The sequence below is a fragment of the Parasteatoda tepidariorum genome, chromosome 1, assembly GCF_982258835.1.
Source record: "Parasteatoda tepidariorum strain Cologne lab strain chromosome 1, Ptep-v5.0, whole genome shotgun sequence".
Lineage (NCBI taxonomy): Eukaryota > Metazoa > Arthropoda > Arachnida > Araneae > Theridiidae > Parasteatoda > Parasteatoda tepidariorum.
In genome coordinates this window covers 75585747-75607596 of record NC_141755.1, presented here as the reverse complement: position 1 = coordinate 75607596, position 21850 = coordinate 75585747, and the positions used below count along the sequence as shown (strand labels likewise).

General features: G+C 29.0%; 1 protein-coding gene across 5 annotated transcripts in view; it reads right to left on the bottom strand.

The window, feature by feature from the left end:
- Positions 1 to 21850, bottom strand: part of LOC107456608 (polyamine-transporting ATPase 13A3) — a 101322-nt gene that overhangs the window by 47331 nt on the left and 32141 nt on the right. For 4 of the 5 annotated variants that reach the window (XM_087166987.1, XM_087166988.1, XM_087166986.1 and 1 more), the window contains exons 2-4: positions 13027 to 13092; positions 6435 to 6602; positions 4192 to 4325 (exon numbers count right to left, since the gene is read on the bottom strand). In XM_087166987.1, coding sequence (XP_087023113.1) covers positions 4192 to 4325; positions 6435 to 6602; positions 13027 to 13077 — 353 coding nt within the window. In that variant the 5' untranslated portion in view covers positions 13078 to 13092. Of the gene's footprint in view, positions 1 to 4191; positions 4326 to 6434; positions 6603 to 13026; positions 13093 to 17810; positions 17832 to 21850 lie in introns of those variants that run through there. The other variant, XM_087166989.1, reaches the window with a different exon arrangement.

Below are 21850 nucleotides of genomic sequence, written 5' to 3'. Positions count from 1 at the left end.
TTTCAAAATGATCTCGAAAATGCAAAGGACACGAACGAATTTCAGATCAAGATTATTTTTATAAAAAAATCATGAATGTTTTGATGCATCCATAATTGATCTTTTTCATATATACTATTATTATCAAAATCCTCATAAGAATAACACTAGAAGACTTACAATCCCAGAGGACCCAAATAATCCAATTCACAGGATTCCCTGACTCTCTTTATTTCTTTGCTGTCTCTTAGATGGTCTCTATGAATTTTCACAACCTATTTTAATCAATTGATTTTAAATAATGGGTATGGGCTACAATATTTTATCTTTGTATTTAACTGCTTGCTTCAGTTTAATTTGACTCATTTTATTGTATTTCACTTCTTGCTTCAATTTAATTTTATTCATTTCATAGTATTTTACTACGTGCTTCAATTTAAGTTTGCACATTTAATTGTATTTTATCCTCTTTATATTCTGTATTTTATTCTTTACATTGTGCTATTTTAATCACTTGACTTTAGCTTTCTAATTATTGATTTTAGTGACAAACCTCAATTTTAGAATACATTTAATTTTAACTTATTCTACTGTATATCATTAGTGTCATTTCTTATTTTTGCCCCCTACAAAATGATGTAGTGCTGGGCTAATAGTGCATTACAAGTTTCTCGAGCTCAATATAAAACGCAAAGTATTGGGACATTAACAAAAGCTACCCACTATAAAACACTCTGACCGTTGGGACTAATTTCATTTAAAAAAAAGGTTTTTTTGATTTAGATTTCTACTCTAAACTGATGTTCTTCTGTCTAGGAATTTAAAAAATATTATGTATAAACTGTTTTGTTTATACATTTTGTGAAACAAGTGGTGATAGAATGTTTTTGCCATCTAAGATTTAAATATTTATTGGATTTTAAATAAATACAATGGGTTACTTGACTGGGATAATGGACCTAGTTTCTCCTAACGGGAACTATTGTGCTGCAATTCCAAATTTACTGTATACGCATTGAGAGTGGGTGGAATCTATCAATAACTTACATACTGTTTTTACTAATAAAAAGTTTTGCAATTCTTTACAACTTGGCAATAATTATTATATTATTTATTTTTTCTGATAGTTTCAAATATTGATAAAAAAATTTAATTCAAGGAAGTTTTATTTATAAAATTTCCTTTCCTTTAACATTATTTTTCTAGTAATAGTCACCAGAATTTCAGAACATATGGAAAAGGTATAAATTTTTTATTTTAATAATCTGTGTGAAAGGGTTTTGCTTCATAGTTTTCTAAAGCAACTGTTCCTGATTTTTTTCGGCTTTGGAATCTTAAGGAATGGACATTTTTTGACGGAACCCCAAGTTTATGTATAAAATTTATTAGCAGCTATGGATATATACTAACCAAAGAAAATCTAATATTTGTTTTGATAACACATAATGAGAAGAATCATAGTTTTTCAACCGTCTTTTTATGAACAATAGTCTTAAAATCAGAAGTATTAAGTCAAACAGTTGAATGAATTGCATTTTATACTAGAACCACAGAAGAAAGCTCTATAAAAGAAAAGAGCATCGGAAAAATACACTACTTTAACAATTAGATAAATTTAATGACCGATTTGATTCAGGATATTAATCATGAATTCAATATAATTAAATATTTATTTGAATGTAAATAAATATTTTTTAAAATTTGATTATAATCCAAGTTCAATTTGAAGCTTCGGTACCACTTTTCCATCTTTTTTATCATGTTTTTTTTCGATGCTCTTTGTTTCAGTTTTCTATCTGCCACTGCATGGACCCTTAAGATGTGTACCGTAATGATATATACCTTAGATTAATATGTATTTTCAGGGTGTATAGATTTTATGTGTGTTGTATTTCTAACAAGAAATTTCTACGCAGTATATACGCGACGAGACTTAACCTGAGTGTTTTCTTAGATAATGATATGCTCATGAGAACTCAATTTAGTAAATGGCTCTAGTGAAATGTAAATAATAAAGATCTAAGAAAAGAATTTTAGGTGATAAAAAATGGTCCGCATATTTTTAATCAGCACAGCTTAATTAATTAATTAATTAATGCGTCTTAGAAAATGCATTGGATACTAAGATATCCAAAAACTTATAAAATTTGTTTATTAATTTAATTTATTTTATAATCACCGTTGAACAGCCGATCCAATTTTCGGGTTTACGACTACTAATGTTCAACTACGTAGCCTTGTAATTTTGAACCCAATCCAGAAGACAACGGAACTCCTGGATCAAGTATTGGGAGAAATTTGTTTATTGGTATCAATTCTTTAATCTAGATAGAATTTGGTCATTTTATTTTCCTATTGAAAAGTTAGATAAATACTGATGCGATTTTTTAAAAATGCATATTCGTTTCGTAATTTATTCAATATTTTATTTTAAGAATTATTTTTTAAAAATTATGCTATTTTTTAAAATAATTTCTCAAAATATCAAATAAATTATAATTTATTATTTTGATGTAAATGTAATTACGGATTTGGAAAATCATTATTGCCATAAATGTTAACTTGCGGAACACACGTGATCTTTCACGGATTTCTAGGATTCCGCTTAAGAAATACGAACTTTAAATATATCAGTCGTAATAACTAGGAGTAAAAATAGAATTACAAATGTCTCATTAAAATGTATTTCGTAAAACAGAGAGTTCTGGAGCTATTTTTTCATTAGATTTTATCAGTAGTCATAAAGTTCTTCGTTACTTTCAAAGACAATACACTCAGTGTTGTTCATTGTTGACAACGAAAAGAAACATGAATGATTATGTAATAAAACGTATCTATTCCAGAAAAGTACTAAAATGTGATTTTAATAATAGTGTGCAAGAAGTATAAAATTTAGCTTTATTTCCTGAAAACAAAAATACTTATTATTAAATTTCCTTTGAATAATTTTGAAATTTTTTAAGCAAGCATTTTTATCTGGAAGCAGGAATGTTAATCAAGTTTACGTAACTAATTTCATGTAACTTATAAATCACTGTCTTTGCTTAATCAGTTACTCTAGTAATTCAGATGTTTAAAATGTACATGTGACTTATCATAATAATTTTATTTCTTTTGCAAGGAATAATTCATAAAAATTTCTAATAAAAATGAGGGCTATTTCCTTGTAGTTTTCAATCAAAACTATAACATTTTTATTCATAACACTGGAAAAATTATTTTTTTCACCGTTTGTTGAATGAAAAACAAGCAGATTTTTCTAATGCATGCGTTATAAAACACACAGTTTATCTTAGTTTTTCGATTCAGAAGATAAAATAAGGAGGAAAAAATAAGTAATAAAAACAAGCCATTACATTTTATAACAGGTTTGATTTATTTATCAAACACTTTTAAATTTTTTACTTGTCATGTGAAAATCCACTATTTCGTAACATTTATTTTCTAAAATAAGACAGATGGGTATTAAGAATTTGGGATATTGTTTTATTTTATAGAGTATATAGGTCAATGTTTATTGCTCAATGTTTAAAATAAGATGCTTCGAAAAAGAATTTTTCTAAGGAATTATTATTTAATGCAGCCGCTTTCAAGTTCGTGAAAAAAATAATATTTCTCACAGCACAAATATTCAATGTAGCTAAATATTATATCCACTTCCAAAACTACGAAATGTAAACAAAGTGCCATAAGACATTTCAAGTACTTAATTTTATAGTCTCATTAACTGATCTAGAGGAAATTCCGTTCACACATGAGCTGCGTGAGCATGCGCAATAGCAACCTACACTACGTCACTTGCGGGTATCTCATTTCTTCCGAATCTGTTTTAACGAGCGAATTAAGAAGCGAATTGTTTTGGTTACTATGTTCTCGTTGTATACAAATTAATCTGGGAGTCAATGTATTGGAGAAAAGTTATTCTAAAGATATCTCTCACAGCATCCCGCGCGCTCTGTAAGGAACTGAGACTGTTTTGTATTAACATCGCAGCGCAGAACTCATATGTGTGAGCGAGTTGAAATGCATGTGCGAATGCAAAATCTCTCAAATAAGAAAACTTTTCTAAATTCATCACTGTTTATCTCTAAAAGTTTATGATTATTATAGGTTTTTAAATTTTTTCGAATCTTAAAACAGATTATGTTTTTTTATAAGAAAATTATCGAGATAAATAGGGTTTATCTATTTTCGATTATTTTTTATGCTTACCCTACAACAGTAAATGTTGATTCCTTGTCATTCCAAGCATATTTCATTTTTTTGAAATAGAAGTATCTCGATTGCTTGGAGATTATGTCCAATGGGTAGTTAATCTTTACCACGAAGTCTTGGTTATAATTATCCTGTGAAATTAAATTGAATTTTAATTAACATGAAAGCAGTGAATAAAGTTAGATTATTTTACATAATTTATATTATATAATTTATATTATATAATTTATATTATATAATTTATATTACATAATTTATTTCATACACTTTATTTTATATCAGAAATATTGTATTTTAAGTACATGCATTTAAGTTGTGATTTGTTATTGACAAGGGACGATGATATCAAAAAACTTTTAAAAAACTTAATAGAGAGCTACTATATTTATAGTGAATGAAGCTAAGCTAATTGGTACATTCCTAATTTTTTGAAATTTTATGAATTGAAACAAAAAATCTTTATTCTGTGTGTATTTTTCTTAAAAATTACATTTTTTAAATATTTTATGTCCTATGCTCCCAAGAAAATTAAGCTTTATTTAGGGTATTGGAAACTGAAGAAAAGTAAAATCCCGATGAAATTGGCTGAATGTTCGTTTATGTTGTATTAAATTTGATTCTAATAGGATACTTTTTAGCTGACAAAAATGTTTATAATCATTATTTTTCTTTATCAAACATCCTAAAGTCGAGGCAGTATCCATTGAAACTTTGCATCAGATTTATTTCGATAACAGTTGAGATAAAAATTTTACAAGATTACATTTTGAAATAATATTTCTGAGACAATGACATAGTTTCAGCGAGATTTTTTAATCATTTGAAATGTTGCGACATTTTCTGTTATATAGCCTTCTGAGTCTTGCTTTGAAATATCCTTTTTTGCAAGTGCGTTTTAAAATATATCAGACGTAGCGTCTTAAAATCAAAGTTTTTATATAGTTTGGCTGCAGTGTCCGTTAAAACTTAATATACATTTGTTAGACATATGTCTAAAATAAGTCCAAAATGGAAATACTAGATAAAATGAATTTACAAAATTACATTTCTAGCAATATTCTTATCGGTTGAAATTACAAAAGCGATTTCAACATAACATATCAATTTTTTTTCTCAGGTAATCATGTTTTTGCTGAATCGAGATTTTTAACTTATTTGAAATGTATTTGCATATTTTGTGTTGTATGGGTTTTTCTAAGGTTTGATTTAAAATAACTTTTTAGGAATGGTTGTTTTAAAAAAAGTTTAGACGCATCACCTTAAAACCAATTTCTTTTTTCAATTCTAAGGAAGTGTTGGCTAAATTTAACATTCACTAGTCAGTGTTCTATCATTATAGTCCAAGACAAAAGTTCACTAGATTACATTTCCAAATAACATTTTTCAGACTATATCATAATTCCAACTAGAATTTTGCACTGGAATAACGTTCGTAAGAACAAGAGTTCGAATCTAGCCGGCAGAAGACTGCCCGTGTAGTAAATGGTGACTGGAACAATTTAAATCTGCCGGGTCACAAAGTCTTCCCATGAAATGTTCACATAACAAATTATACTTCTGGTGTACTGGATTGGAGAGTGATCGTTCTCTGGTTCAGGTCAAAATTGCGATTTGTGGAGGAATTAATGGATCTGCCCTGTAAACGGGTGTGACGTATGGGTGTGGCAGAAGTCGAATTTTCAGTCATAGATGGTGCCATTAGAAAAAAAACAATCGCCCCCTCATTGTCTTAATGGACTACGTCAACAACAACAACAAGTATTTTAACTTATCTGAAATATAATTATGACTTTTTGATTAACCCTTTCGCGCCGACTGTCACAAATACGTGCCAGCATAAAACCATAACAATCAGGGTAAAAAGATAAAACTGGTAATCAAAGTAATTCCTTAACAGTTTATTTGTGGGTGGAGTTATAATTGTTTGATTTATTTAATTCACCATTACTTTGTTCAAAATAAAACTATTTAGTTATTCTTTGAATTAACATTGATTATATGTATGATTAAACTAACAATAGTTAAAGTAAAAGCAAAGTAAGTCTGTCAAATTAGCAACGACTACATTTAAGTTACCGTTTTTTATTTAATAACAACTTGATTCTGATTTTGCACGAATGCTTTTCTGAATCACCCGTCCCCAAGAGGTTAAAATAGGCTTCATGGTTTTGTTTTAAAATATTTTTTAATGGAATTTTATAGGCAAGAAAGAAACAAGTTCAAAGAAAACGTTCACTTACTATTAACAAAACCTTCTGTGCTCTTCTCAAGGTGCATGGTGAATGACTATAATACATATAATACCGCTTTCTCCAGTTCAAAGCAGCCCATAGAATACCACATGACATCAAGATTCCAAGCCAAACGCAGGTTGCTTTCATGTAAGATATTCGAAATCCTTGTATTTCCTGAAAAATTTAAAATTAAGTCTATGATAAAAATCTATAAAAATAAGCTAATTTATTTTAAAAATGATTCCTTGTTACTCACTTCAATTTGAGTAAAATCTCATTCCTAAATTAAGAAATGAATGCGGTTTGCAATTTTTTTCACTGAAATATTTAAGCTTTTTATAGTTTTATTTATTTTTAAAGACATAATTATTTATTTGTTTTAAATTAATTTTTTATATTTATTTTAATTGTATTGTAAAATGATACTATATCAGAGAGATTAAGCGATACAGAAGTAAGTAAATACTTCAAGTTTTGCACGAGCAGTACAAAATATTTTTTTAAAACTTTTAGCTAGTATCACCGGATTTGTGTTTTTTGATATACTTTCAAATAAAAATTTATTTTCGTTTTTTTTTCCATTTATTTCCGACAAGATTTTTTTAATGTTCCAAAGTCAATAAGTTAGCATTCTTTTTAACATCAATTGTGAGCTCTCCATGTTAATGCTACAATGTTATTAAAGACTGTTAATTTATGGGAACAGTTTTTAATCCAACTGCAGTATGGTTAAAAAGAAAAAAAGCTGAAAATGAAGCAAAAATTTTTTAAAAAAAAATTTTTTCGAATTAAGCAATTATAAATAGGACAGAACATCGTTTATACATCTTCTGTATTTCTGAATCGTTTATTCCAATAAACATATTTTTAATAAAATAAAGACTTAAGTAGCTCAAAGTATAAGTTATTATGATTTTCCCTGATATTTAATTCACAAATTTTTTGTTCTACATATATCTTTTAATCAAACTCTATGGCTTTTTTTTTCATAGATTAATATGCATTATAGATAAACATTGAATTAGATTAAAAGAAAACTATGCGTCGGTAATAAAGCCTACTAGAAAGATTTTTAATTCCATGTGTTCAAAATGAAAAAAAGTAAATTAAATAAATTAACAAAAAAAAGGAGTAATCGAATTTATTTAAGAACCGACGCAATTTGTAAGTTCGTTAGTTATTATTCGTTAGTTATTAGTTTTTTTTTGTCTGTCAAAAGGAATCGAACCAAGAACCTCCGGGTTCGTTGTAGGTTGTTCTAACCAACATAGTTGTACACCCTAGCCCACGGAGAGTAAGGAAGCTTTACTGCCTTAATGACAGACCATGGCATACATTCCATTTGTTTAATGCTTTTTAAACTATAAAAATTGATTTGCTAAACCCTATGATTTCAAAATGTCCACATCTAGTTTTCCAAGGTCAAATAGACTTACTGAAAAAGGAGTTCAAATTGTTAAAAGATTGCAAAACAAAAAATCAAAGACTGAGTAACAGATTTTCAACTTGCTTTATTAAAATACTGAGCAACGCCGTTAGAATGTGGTAAGTCACCTACTGAACTTCTCATGAACAGAAATTTAAGAACAATATTGCCCACGTACTCAAGACAAAAGGAAGGGGGTCCGAGGAAGAAATATTCAAAGCACTCTATAAGGAAAGCATTAAGATCTGTAAGAATGGTATAGTAAGATTTTGAGATTAAAAAGATGGGCCTATTAAAGCTAAAGTTATGAGAGAAGTAACTCCAAGTTCATAAAAAATTCCTTGCTGAAAACAACAGCATTCTAAAGAGAAATTGTCAACATTTTGTAATAGTAAAAGAATAACATCATACAGTGGCGCTCACGTACTTAAGGACGTGTTTTCAAAATGAATGCGTCATTATATTGGATGAATATTATGTTTTGATCAAGTTATCAACTATAATGACGAATTCTACCTTAGTTGAACTTCAATCCTCAAATAATTCATTCGTGTTCACAAGTGTTTCATAAAAAGTTTTTTAAAAAATATATTTTGCTAAGTTTCTTATACTTAAGGACAGTTTGTCTAATCATGAGTTATTGAATGATTACAATCAATTTATTGATCAATGTAAGTGTAATTTACTACATTATCTTTGTTTGATGCTTTAAAACATTATATTAATAATTTTTTTTATTTTTTTTAGTACAAATTTCAACATTATTATGAGTAAAGGTAAAAATGTTAGCAATGAACAGAGATGTCGAATAGATACTCTGAGAAAAGAAGGTTTAAGCATTAGAGAAATTGGTAGGCGGTTAAAATTATCAAAAACAGCAGTTTTCTAAGTATTGAAATCTATTCAAGTGACCAAAAGTATTGAAAAAGCATCACGAAAACCACGTCCTCTCAAAACTACCGAACGAGAAGATCGCATTATTCATTGAATTTTTGAAGCTGATTGTCACAAAACCATCCCGGACATCAAAAAAGAATTCGCTGAATTAACAGGCAAGCACGTAAAAAATAATACCATCAAATGGCTTTTAAATGAGTTTCGGCTTATGGGTCGCGTATGTAGGAAAAAACCGTTGATGTCAAAGAAGAATATAGCAACTCGATTAGCTTTTGCAAAAAGACACCAAAACTGGACATCGGCTGACTGGAATCGAGTTATATTTACAGACGAATCGAAGTTCAACAGAATGGGCTCAGATGGCAAAAGTTATGCGAGGCGTCGAGTCGGTGAAGAATTTAATGTACGGTGTACAAAATCAACTGTAAAAGGTGGAGGCGACTCGGTGATGGTGTGGGGTGCCATGACACGTTCATGATGTGGTCCAATTCACAAAATAGAAGGCATCATGGATCAGCATGTGTATGTGGACATTATCAAGACTGTTTTTCTGCCTTATTACAGGAAACTTCGCTCAAGAAAACCAATCATGCAAGCCGATAATGATCCAAAGCACACGAGCAAAACTGCGAAGGCCTTCTTGTCAAGCAAGAAAATTGAGGTTTTGCCCTGCCCTTCCCTCTCACCAGATCTCAACCCGATCAAGATTATGTGGATAGATGTGGATAAATACGTGAAACAGCAAAAACCAAAAAAATTTAGGTGATTTATGGAACTGTGTCCAAGAACCTCCTGAGCAATACCTCCTGAGCGATGTCTAAGATTAATAGATTCGATGCCTCGTAGATGTGAAGCAGTAATTGCCGCAAAAGGCTTACCGACTAAATAATAGCTCCAAATCTTTATTTTTTGTTACATTATTTATATTATTATTAATTTTATTAACGATTAAGAAATATTTATTTTGCTGTCCTTAAGTATGCGGAATGCATATTTTTTCTGTAATGTTACATAATTTAAGTATAACAGTTAGATAAATGATTTTCATTGTGAAAATATATTAAAAATAAGTTATTTGTTCCAATACATAATTATCAATTCAATAAACTTATGCGTGAACATTAAATTTTGGATTTTACTTTTCATAAAGACATGTCCTTAAGTACGTGAGCGCCACTGTATCTCAGGTGATGATCATGATAATAAAGTTTTACCAATAACACTTCTGATGAGAAACAATCTACAATAGATCCAAAAGAAAAATAATCGGCCTCTCATGATCATCTGAACTATAATGCATCTACCAATATACATCGAAGAGCCATTACATCATGACCACCCTGCTAATAACATGTAGGACCACATTTAGCCCTCAAAACTGCTAGCACCCGCCGTGGCATTGATTCCACAAGGTGCTGATAGGTAGTCTGAGGTATTTGGTACCGAGCGCTCACCAACTGGTCCAGCAATTCTCTCACATTGCGAGGAGGTAGCGTGGTAGCACGAATTTGGTTTTCCAAGTAGGACCACAAATGCTCTATTGGATTATGGTCAGGTGAATTTGGGGGTTAAGACATGACTTGAAAGTCACTGGAATGTTCCTCGAACCAATCCATGACGATTCGACCCTTATGACATGGTGCATTATCCTGTTGATAAACACCATCCCCCGCAGGAAAAACTGTTGCCATGAATGGGTGAACCTGGTCTGCAACTATGTTCAAGTAGCTTACAGACGTCAGGGATTGTTCTATGAGGATTATGGGTCCTAATGTGCCCCATGAAAACATTGTTCCTGGGTAAGAAACCATGAAAACCTGGGCGAGGCCACTGCTATAGATGGAGGGTGGTCATAATGTAATGGCTTTACGGTGTATGTCTTTAGAAAAGGTGTGTAGTAGCTTTTGTTTTGCATTTACTCCCTTAAGAAGGTCAACTTATATCAGCAAAACATCTGAAAGTCTGAACTATAAGCATTTCTAAAATCGACGTTCTATAATGTTTCTAAAAGAGACACTCTATAACATTTCTAAAAGAGACATTTTATGTTTTGAAATCTAGAATTCGAAACATCTTCTGTGAGTATCTCAAAGACTGAGTTATCCAAAAAATTTTAATATCTTAAAGACTGAGTAATTTAAGATCTTACACATCTTAAAGATTGTTCTAAAGATTTCGAATATATTTTTTACTTTTATTATTTTGCTAATACTTTTAAGTTTATTTTGAATTTGTTTTTATTGTTATGATTGCTAAAAAAAGGAGTTGTATTGACATCAGAATCTCCAAAAGATGTCGCTGTCGAAAAACATAACTTGGCACAGAGTCATCATGTAGATAAGCTATTAAAATATACTTCCTTGGTTACTAGTTATGTTTAATAATATAATGCGTAACTGATAAAGCGAAATGAAACAGTAAAAAGTTTCATTAATTTACAGTACTAATTTACATCGTTTATTTTGATTCATAGATATCTTTGTAAGATACACATTCAATACGACTTTTGAATGATTTTTGATTCATCTCTTTTTTATGATAAAAGTTTATAACTAAATTTCAAATTATCATTAGCGTTCTGAAATTATATACACAGTGGACCATAATATAAATAAAATTATTACTTATAAAATAAATTTTCATTAAATTTTGTGTTATTTGGTCTTACTTATACATCACTTTGTATTCCTTCTTTGAAAGATGTATGTATCTCTTAACTGTACTTATTTTTGACTTGAAATTTAGCTTAATTTCCTTTTTATGTGAACTTATTTTACTTTTTTTTAATCTCAAAATGTTTTTAACTTAGAGGCTATTTCTGAAAGAAAAGAGAATTAATTTTTGAAGAATTACACTTAAAAAAGAAATTTTATATTACGAAATTTTAGAAGAATATTTTAAACAAAAAAAAATTAAATTGATAATATCAATTTAACGCCTTTAGAGTAAGTTAGCAGTTAATCTAAATGAAATATGTTTAACTTAAATAAGATTGTACAACATCAACAAGCAATAATCTTATTTTTAATAAAGTGATATGTCATGAACTAGTCAAGACTTATTACTCATCACATTACTAAGATGTTCATATGATAACAGAACAATTCAATGATTCATAAGCGATAAAACAGAACCATCAACGATTATGTGAAGAAAAATGATAAAAAGTCATTAATCCTAGCTAGAAAACTGAAATTTAAAAAGTTTTGACATTTCTTCACTGTTCCTAAGGATTTCTTCCTTCATATTATTTCTTAATTCATTGAAATCTGCGTAAGTTGACCACCTGCAATGCTTTACTTTAGATGTCATTTTAGTTAGGTTGTCAACTCCTAGAGGGTGGATGAGTCAATGCTTCTTTTATCATGCTGTTCTCATGTATTGCAAATCATAATGTAGATATGTGCAATTGATTTTTTTAAATGGCTTTCAAATTTCATTTAGCAAGTAAACGACTATTAGGTCTTAGATGAGATTAACTAACAGAATTACTCAAATTTAATAATAATCAGATTAGTTTATAAACTTTTATATAATATTAAATATTTAAACTAGGACAAAGCTATTATATATTTTAAATAAAATTAAATTTTTTTGCAAAAATATGCTAGTTTTTCCTCTCACTACATTGCTTTTGCAGGAATTATTTCTTTTTCTTTATTTCCATTATAAATTTAATATGCATAATGGTAGGTAGGTATTTTATTACGTCGCACTAAAGCTGCACTATGGGCTATTGGCGACGGTCTGGGAAACATCCCTGAGGATGATCCGAACATATGCCTTCACAATTTTGACCCTCTGTAAAGGAGATAGCTCCTCCGCTTTGGTAGCTCGATGACCTACGCGAAGTCAAGCACTTTACGGTAGAACAGTTTACCGAGGACCGATATCGCGCACCCTCGGTCCCTACATAGGCTGATCAAAGTTGTCACCCACCCTCTTACTGACAGCAGCAAGTGATGCTTGACTTTGGTGTTCTACTGGGAACCGTGTCTTTACGACCAGTCCACTGCGGGACAAGTGCATAATGGTAAAATAATTACAATAATAAAAAAATAAATAAAATAATAATAAATAAAAATAATAAAAGTAAATAAAAACGATATTATTTAAAACTAGTAACAAAAATAAAGATAATAAAAAGTAAATAAAAGATAACAAGTAAAAGTAATAGCAATAATAAATAAAAATAACAATAAAGTTATGAAAGAATAAATAAAAATGAGAGAAAAGTCATTGAAGATAGAAAATACATGAATCATTAATACTTACCAAGCGATGATCTCCGTCTACAATACACTGTTTTTTCTTCTTAGAATCCATCTAGATAAATGCTTCCTGTCAAAAAAATGAATAAAATTAAGGTGCTTTTATATTAATATTATGAACAACACGATATCAGATTATGAACTGATGACCTCTTGATATCGTTTTATTGGTCCTAAAAAGCTTTCGGGGAAATGATTGCTTCTTAGCAAATCAACAACAGGGGTGAGTAAAAAATACAGGGGTGTATGACACAAACTGTGTCATTGAAGTTCAAATTAGTATTTACACTAAATTGCCTATCTTTTCAACAACATCTCTTAAGAATTTTTCATTTAGCATTTTTTCCATCTTTTAAGAGATAAAATATGCTTTATTTCTTTAAATCACATTCAATCGGGATGAAAAACTAATATCCTAAAAGAAACAAATGAGTGATCCAAATACATTAAGAATTCACATGAAAGTTTAATATATTGGTTTAAGCATCGTAAAAGTAAGTTGATATTTCAAAAAAGTTTATTTTAAAAATAGTAAAATCTAAAGAAAGCTGCATTTTGCTAAAAAAAAGTTTTTTTTTAACAATTTGCAACTACTATAAGTTTGCCTATAAACTAGAAACAACGATTTCTTTAAAATCAACTCATATTTTTGCTGCTGGGGGAAAATTTCCAAAACTTTTCATGGTCAGCTTGACGGTTTCAAATCTGTGATTCATTTGCCATTTCCTCAACTAATATGGTATATTTCCCAGTCTTTTCTAATTTCTTCTGATCGTTCTAAAAACTACGAACAGTGTCGAATGTGGTGTGGGGTGGAGATGTGGTTAATAGCAATGTGATGCTTTTTGATATTCTTTAAATATTATCCAATATTGGGGAAAACTTCTTGTCAAAGAATGAATGGACCACAAGCTCTTAAAATCTTAATGCTTGGACTATTTTAGGTGCGAATTATTCTAAATTATTTTGATTGTGAAAAGATTAATGATAGTTGCGCAATCTTTTATCTTTTGTTGGGTCAAAATTATCCATAGAAGACCTTGAAAAGAGAACAGACACAACAGACTTAAAGAGACCGGGTCCAGTACAAAAATCTTTTCTAATAACTACTCCGTAATCAACAAATAAAACAAAAATACTAGTATCTAATAATTTATGACATAAAAAGAAAGTAATAAATAGAATGAAAGGATTAAAAAGAAATTCACGGAAATAAAATTGTCTTTTCGGATGAAAAATATTTTGTTCATGAACAATCCCATAACCCACGAAATGGTTGATTGATGATTGTATTATTATATGATATTGCGTATGTGAGACTATAACATTTTGTTGAGAATGATCTGAATCTAATTTATGAACGATATTGTGAATAACTTTTTTTTCTCCATTTATAATGCATTCAATAAAATTTATATTTTTGATACAAACATATTTTTATTGCCTTATGATTTGTCTAGTCTGAGAAATCTTACGCTGAGAACTAATGTTAAAGCATCTTCAATTATAATTTGTGAAGTTTCATCAAGCACATGATTGTTTTTCAATGATTAAGAAGTTAAAACTTGATGTTCATAAAAATGAAATTTTGGAGAAATTTCTGAAGCTCAGTCTAGCCTGATAACTATGAACAGAGGCGAATATTAATGATATCAGTAAGAGGGATTTTCTTGATACTCCTTAAACATTGTCTAATACTGATGACAACTTTCTGCTAAAGGATGAATGGCTCTCAAGCTCTGTGGATCTTAAACATTTGGATTATTTTGAGTGAGAATTAATTTGTATTTCTTTGATTTTGAACACATTAATGGTGATTGCACAAACATGAACTATATTTGAAGCACTATATGGGTAAGAATTTTTATGGGTGCCGAGAGTACTTCTTGAGCTAGTTTTGAGAAAAGACCGAAGATTATACGAAAATTTAAGAGTGAAGTAGTATCAACTGTAACACCATATTTGTCTGGTTAATATATTCTTTACGTGATTCTATACATTATTATGTCATTATAATATGTGCCAGTTTCATGTAACTCTAGGCACATTTTTTAAATTATGGTCATCAACATATAACGTGTATATAATATCTAAATCAGAAATAGTTTATATATATATATATATATATATATATATATATATATATATATATATATATATATATATATATATATATATATATATATATATATATATATATATATATATATATATATATATATATATATATATATATATATATATATATATATATATATATATATATATATATATATATATATATACACTGGTGGACAAAATTAAGAGATGGAAGACATTTTCCCAAATATCTAAAGAAATACTGAATATAAATAACTGAAATTTGGTATGGATATAGCTTATTCCATGATAATCAAGAATGCAAAACAAAAATGAAAGTGCCATTCACTGGCAAGACATATTGCCTATAAATCCAATGCAGTCTGAAATTAAGGATAAAAGATGACAATAAAAGTGAGGCTTGTACTGTGTGTGTTGCCTCTAGTATGGTGTATGGTCGCCTCTGACAAATAGACAGCATGCACGACGAGTATGCATGCTGTTAATAAGGGAGTTAAGGAGGACTTGTGGAAGACCCTTCCATTCTTCCACCAAAGCAATTTTTAACTCCAGAATGGTTCTGGGGGGAGGTTGGGGCATCGCAATAGCTCTCCCAAGAGCATCCCAAGCATGTTCAATAGGATTCAGGTCAGGGGATTCGGCTGGCCAATCCATTCGTTGAATATCCTCGCTTTCCAGATACTCATCAACCATGAGAGTCCTATGTGGTCGCGCATTGTCGTCCATAATAATGAACTCAGGGCCAATAGCGCCCCTGAAAAGACGCACATAGGGCTCGAGGATCTCCTGCCTGTACCTCTGGGCATTCACGGAACCAATGTCAAACACATGGAGCGGTGTGCGGGTATATATATATATATATATATATATATATATATATATATATATATATATATATATATATATATATATATGGGTCATTCTCACAAAAACAGTCATTTTTCATGTCCCCAGTATATTTTATGTTTGTTTTACAGCTTACGAAAAAAAAAATTCAGGGAAAGTGTCCTTCAGAATGCAAGCTAACAAAAGAATAAAAAAAAATTATCAATTTTTATTTTTTATTTATTTTAGGTAATTAAAATATACCAATATGTCATTCCCTCACTTGTCCCCACTGCTGATTTAAAAAAAGAAAAAAATTGTTACTGAAATAAAAAAAATTTTTTTACAAATTCGTGTATTTTATTTCAGAATACTAAAATATAGAATTCAGAAAATCAATTTTAAATTTAATTTCTGATAAAAATATTAACACAGCACTATTTTAAACTTTGTCCCCAGTGTTTCGCGTCATTCCCTCATAACAATGTTCTTGTCACCTGCAATCTTCTTAGAATAAAAATATTTTAATAAAAACTTCAGAAGTTAACAACTGGCATCATAGAACAAAATTGCAGTATGTTTCCATCTTCAACTTAAAGAAGCCTTGCTGTGGAATAAATTTGAATGAATCAAACCAGGTAAAATTTTTTACATTTGTCATTCCCTCATGTCATTTTTTAGAGTAAAATAAAATACAACTTCATCGAGAAAGTGGATAATTATATGTTGCTTTCTTGTATGAATATAATTGTATGTGATTGACTTCAGAAATTAATTAGGCCTAACTGTTATTTTTAAATTTTATTGAATTCGTCATTCCCTCACTAGTGTATAAAGTGAGGGAATGACGCTGAAGTGAGGGAATGATTCAAGATGAGTATATTATTAAATTTTTTTTTGTTCAATCGTGCCAGCCAATTTTATTTCCCAAACCTGTAAAAACTATTAAATATATAAGAGTAAATTATAATAAATATTAGATATACTTAGTATGTTATCATTTTCAAACTTTAGGTAGATGCAACTTAGATAAAAACATGTATTAAAATAAAATATCATTCCCTCACTATTAGTGTCATTCCCTCACTTTTTAAATAGTGAAAATAATTAATTTACTTATTAACTAATTTGAAAAATAAATTAAAAAATTAATAAATTAATTTATTAAATTAATTAATTTATTTCTTAAATTAATTAATTAATTATTATAAATTAATTAATTATAAATCAATTAATTATAAATTAATTAATTATAAATTAATTATTTAAAAATTAATTAATTTAAATATTAACTATATTTTATAGGATATATACTTTCTTTATTATGCCATTACATATTTCTATTAATATAAAAAGTTTCAGAGCTTTTTATTCACTTTACTTTTTCGGGATTTTATGAACTGAAAAATGACAGATTTCGTGAGAATGACCCATATATATATGTGTGTGTGTGTGTGTGTGTGTCTTGCTGATCTTCGTGATAAAGGCTGACGTTAAAATGAATTTTATATTGCTATCTGGAAAAAATCTTAATTATTAGAGATAAAAAGTTTTTTCTGGAGTTCTCATTTCCTTTCTTTTTTAATTACTCTACACAATTTGTTTACTTTTATTTTTAAAAAAATTAAGGCTATATATTTATATTTTATCATTCGAGGAAGAGTTCGGACAGAAATCTACACAGTTAGAAAAAAATCCTAAATAAATCTTTTGTATACCGTCAGATGGGGTGACTTTGTGCAACGAGAGGTGACTTTGTACAAACTGTTAATTATTAAATAAGTAACATTATAATAATTAAAATCAAAAAAATTATGCATGATTTGTTGTCTCATTTGATAAGACTTTTAAAGTATAACCTACCTTCCCGGCCAGGATAACTAGAACTTCTTCAACAGAGCAGATTTTCCAGCCTCCGATTTTGCGAAGTTAAAAAATTTGAAATTGCTTGTAACTTGAGCTAAAAATTTTTCAAGAGCGATGATGATTGCCAGTTCTTGGTAAACCATTATTTCGTTATGTTGACAACTCAAATTAGTTGATACCGAGATTAAAAAAATACCCCTAGATGGCACGACGCAAAAATTGACGAAATGACAGTTTGCACAAAGTCACCCCATCTGACGGTAATGCGTACATAAAATTTCCACACATTGCTTTTGAAATCAAATGAATCTCGCATAAAAAATAAACTAGTATGTTTTTGTCGAAGTTTTATTAGAAGATCAATTTATGTCATTTAATGAAAACTCTCCTAAAGTCATCGTTAAAAGTGTTGATTTGACCTAAACATTAAAAATATTATTGAATTTAGATATCAGAATTGATATTTTAGTTCCTAAAAGATAAAGTATTTGTTTTTGAAGTGGGTTAAAAGTATTTCTTTTAAAACAGATGAAAATTTGTGATAAGGGGAAATTCGAAGTAATTGCATAATCATTATGTAACAAATGCACACTTTTATTTCCGTCCGATTTAAAACGAAAAATTTATGACACATCACTGAAAGATGTGGTTGAAAATGTTGGTGCCGACAGAAGTTTATTGCGAAAACGATGCACCTAGGGTATTTAATTAAATAAAACCTAATTATTTTTCTTACTCAAAACACGTAAAAGTTAAATTTTTACTTTTTTGTTTTCATCTTAGAATGTCTCATACGAATCTTTCTTTATTAATTTATAGATAAAAATAGATTCTTTCATCAATTTCAAAACGTAGAAATCGTTCTTTCACAAAAAGCCATAAAAGTCAGAATGCTAATTATTAATTCTCAGAAAAATACTCATTAAGAAAATTCCAAAAATTTGCTATAGAATTAATGGCGACATGTTTTTGAACATATCATTATCATCAATCAATCATTACTATCATCAATCATTATCACAAATCATTATCATTATCATCAGTTTTCCCGTTTGAACGGCATTTGATTAAGTTAAGGATATTCTTGCAACCAATTCCCTTTCCGAATCCCTGGTAAAATATCGGGAGTCAGCGAAAATGCGTGGCTTTTTTATGATGTAAATGACTAAACTACGGCCCAAATGTCCAAACCCCTAGACCCTGATTGGGGAAACCTTTTCCTAAAAAGTTTTATCAGAAGATTAAAAATAAACCTTACACCGAACAAACTTGTGCCTCATATAAGAGTGAATTAGTTTTTATATAAAGGTGATCAGAACCTTTAAGTTGCAAATTTTAGAATATTTAATTTATGCTTAGATGATATTTAAATAATGTAAAATGATGTAGTGAGGAGGAATATTCCTGTTATTCTCCTGATCCGAAAGAGATAGAGAACATATATAACGCACTCGCAAATTAACCATAATCGCAATAGAACCGAATTAATTTGTGCATATTTGTTGAAAAATCATGCTTCAATGAAGATTATTTCAGATTATTTTCCCTCCTGGCTTTGTTCAGGCTTTCAAATACAGCATTTTTTGTGTTTAAGACTTTATGAACAGGTCAATTGTTTTTAATTTAAAGTGATAAAGATAGTTTATAAAAGGCAGCGCTTATAAGCCCTGATTCGGTGATAGTCATAAAATCTGAAATAATGTGAATTTATCCTCGGTTTGAGATCGCTTTCTACTCTTGATTTGCGATTGATAATTCTTCCTCGAATTCGTAAGGTTTTTCTAGCCGGCAAATTCAATAAGGGTAGTTTATGCAAGAATAATGCAAGCTTCATAGCACGTAAACTAGCCTAGTAAGATTGTTTCAAGTTTGCATGGTTTAATGGCTAATCATTTATAAACCTTGTTATGCCTTGTGATAAAGGTTGTTACTGACATTAAAATAAATCTATCTGAGAGTTATATAAGGAGTGACTGATCGAAAGTGACTATCAATCCAAGCTTCTGAGTACGGGAAAAGATCCATTGTTGGCTCTTTATCGAAATGGAGTTTGCTAAAAGTCAAAACAACCATCAACGAGAATTAATAAGCCGTTTAAAATATATTTAGCTGAACAGGAACGTCAAAAATTCTTTGATTTGAAATTGAAAATTGAATTTAACCTATTAGTGTTTTATGTTAAGATAACGATTGAATCGATGAAGATTAAATTAAAAATAATTATATCCTATTCATTTGTCCTGACTTTGAGGAATTACTCTAAGAAACACAATTTCTGTCTGTTTCATGTTACTTTTTAACAATTCTTAAATAATTTTGTAACACAGATTTTAATCTACATTCTATTTTTCACTTCAAACTAAGGTTTTCTTTTAAATAACATTTTTAGTCTATTTTTGTCGAGGCGTATAAGTTTAAAAACATCCTACAACATTACCACATAAATGTTGCGACAAATTTCTAAGGAAGGGAAACTTCTTTAACGAAGCGCCTCTAGCCGCATAATTAGAAATTTTCGAACAGGGGTTTCTATGCAATTTTGTTCTGTTGATGTGCCTTAATCCCCTTAAAGTTTGTCCCAACATTTAAGCAATCTCCTTTTAGTAATAACGTTTTAAAACTTGTATATTTCGCCAGAAATAGACTAAAGTCAGTTAAGGAAATATTTTTAGCTTTAATATTAAAACTAATTCTTAGATATAAAATTCTCACACCTGACTTAGTCAAGATCAAGTTATTTCTATAAATACAACGAAAAACTTGTTTTCCAGTGTAATTTGCTGTACAACGTGTGAAATGAAAAATATAACACCTTAAAGAAATTTTAATCCAATAATCGAAACCAATCACATTAACTCAAAACTATGACCACAAATATGGTAATAATTAATGCTAACTATTAATTAAATGATAAACACAAACACTATTCTGCATAAACAAAAAATTTTTTCAACTTTCACCTTCAAAGATGGCGGTAGCCACAATTTGGAATATTGAGTCCCAATAGTATAGTTTGGAGTCCATTTATCTAGTCAACAAAATGGTGAGTGTATAACCATGTGATCGCCGACAGCCAATTAAAATCGAAAGCGGCACAAAGGTCGCAAGGAAAAGAGTGACGCTACTTTACAAGGCAATCGAGGCTTTTAGTTTCGCCAAGTTTGGGGTCCAAAAACGTTAATCTCACGTTTAGCATATTTAGCCATAGAGTGTGAAGTTTTAAAGAGTGCCGAAAAATTTTTGTACTCAATTATAAAATTTGTTTATTGAAAAAAAATTCCATGAAAAAAATAATTTTTCATATTTTTTTTAAACTTTTTTTAATGAGTATCGAGAAAAATATTGAATTGTTAGGTACACAATTTTTTACATGATTTTTAATTATGTAATTTTACATGACAAAATATAAAATTCGTGCGAAATATAGTATCAAGTTATAAAATTTAAAAAAAAGCAACATTTTTAACCAATTTTTTCTCAAGAACTGTTCGACCAATTTAAATAGTTTTTTTGAGATATGGTGAAATAAGTGAAGGGTAATATTAAAGGATCCAAATTTTTGATAGTTCTCCTGATCAAACTATCGGGATTATATGTATACGATTACGGCTACTCCCCTCAATATCTTGATAGTCAAAATAGTCCGATTCTGTAACTTAATTAACATTAAGCACGACTCAATTTGCACTTTTGAGGAAGCATTTTTGAATCATTATAATAGCAGCTTAGTTCGGGAAAATCTGATCAATGGAACTAAAATTATTCAGAAATTTATATATATATATATATATATATATATATATATATATATATATATATATATATATATATATATATATATATATATATATATATATATATATATATATATATATATATATATATATATATATATATATATATATATATATATATATACATATTTGTATAGAAATGAAAATTTGGTTGTTTCATTTATTGAGAAAGGAAAGGAATACAAATTTATACATCCCTAATTTATGAGATAAAATAATAATTGTTAAATAGATTTTTTTTAT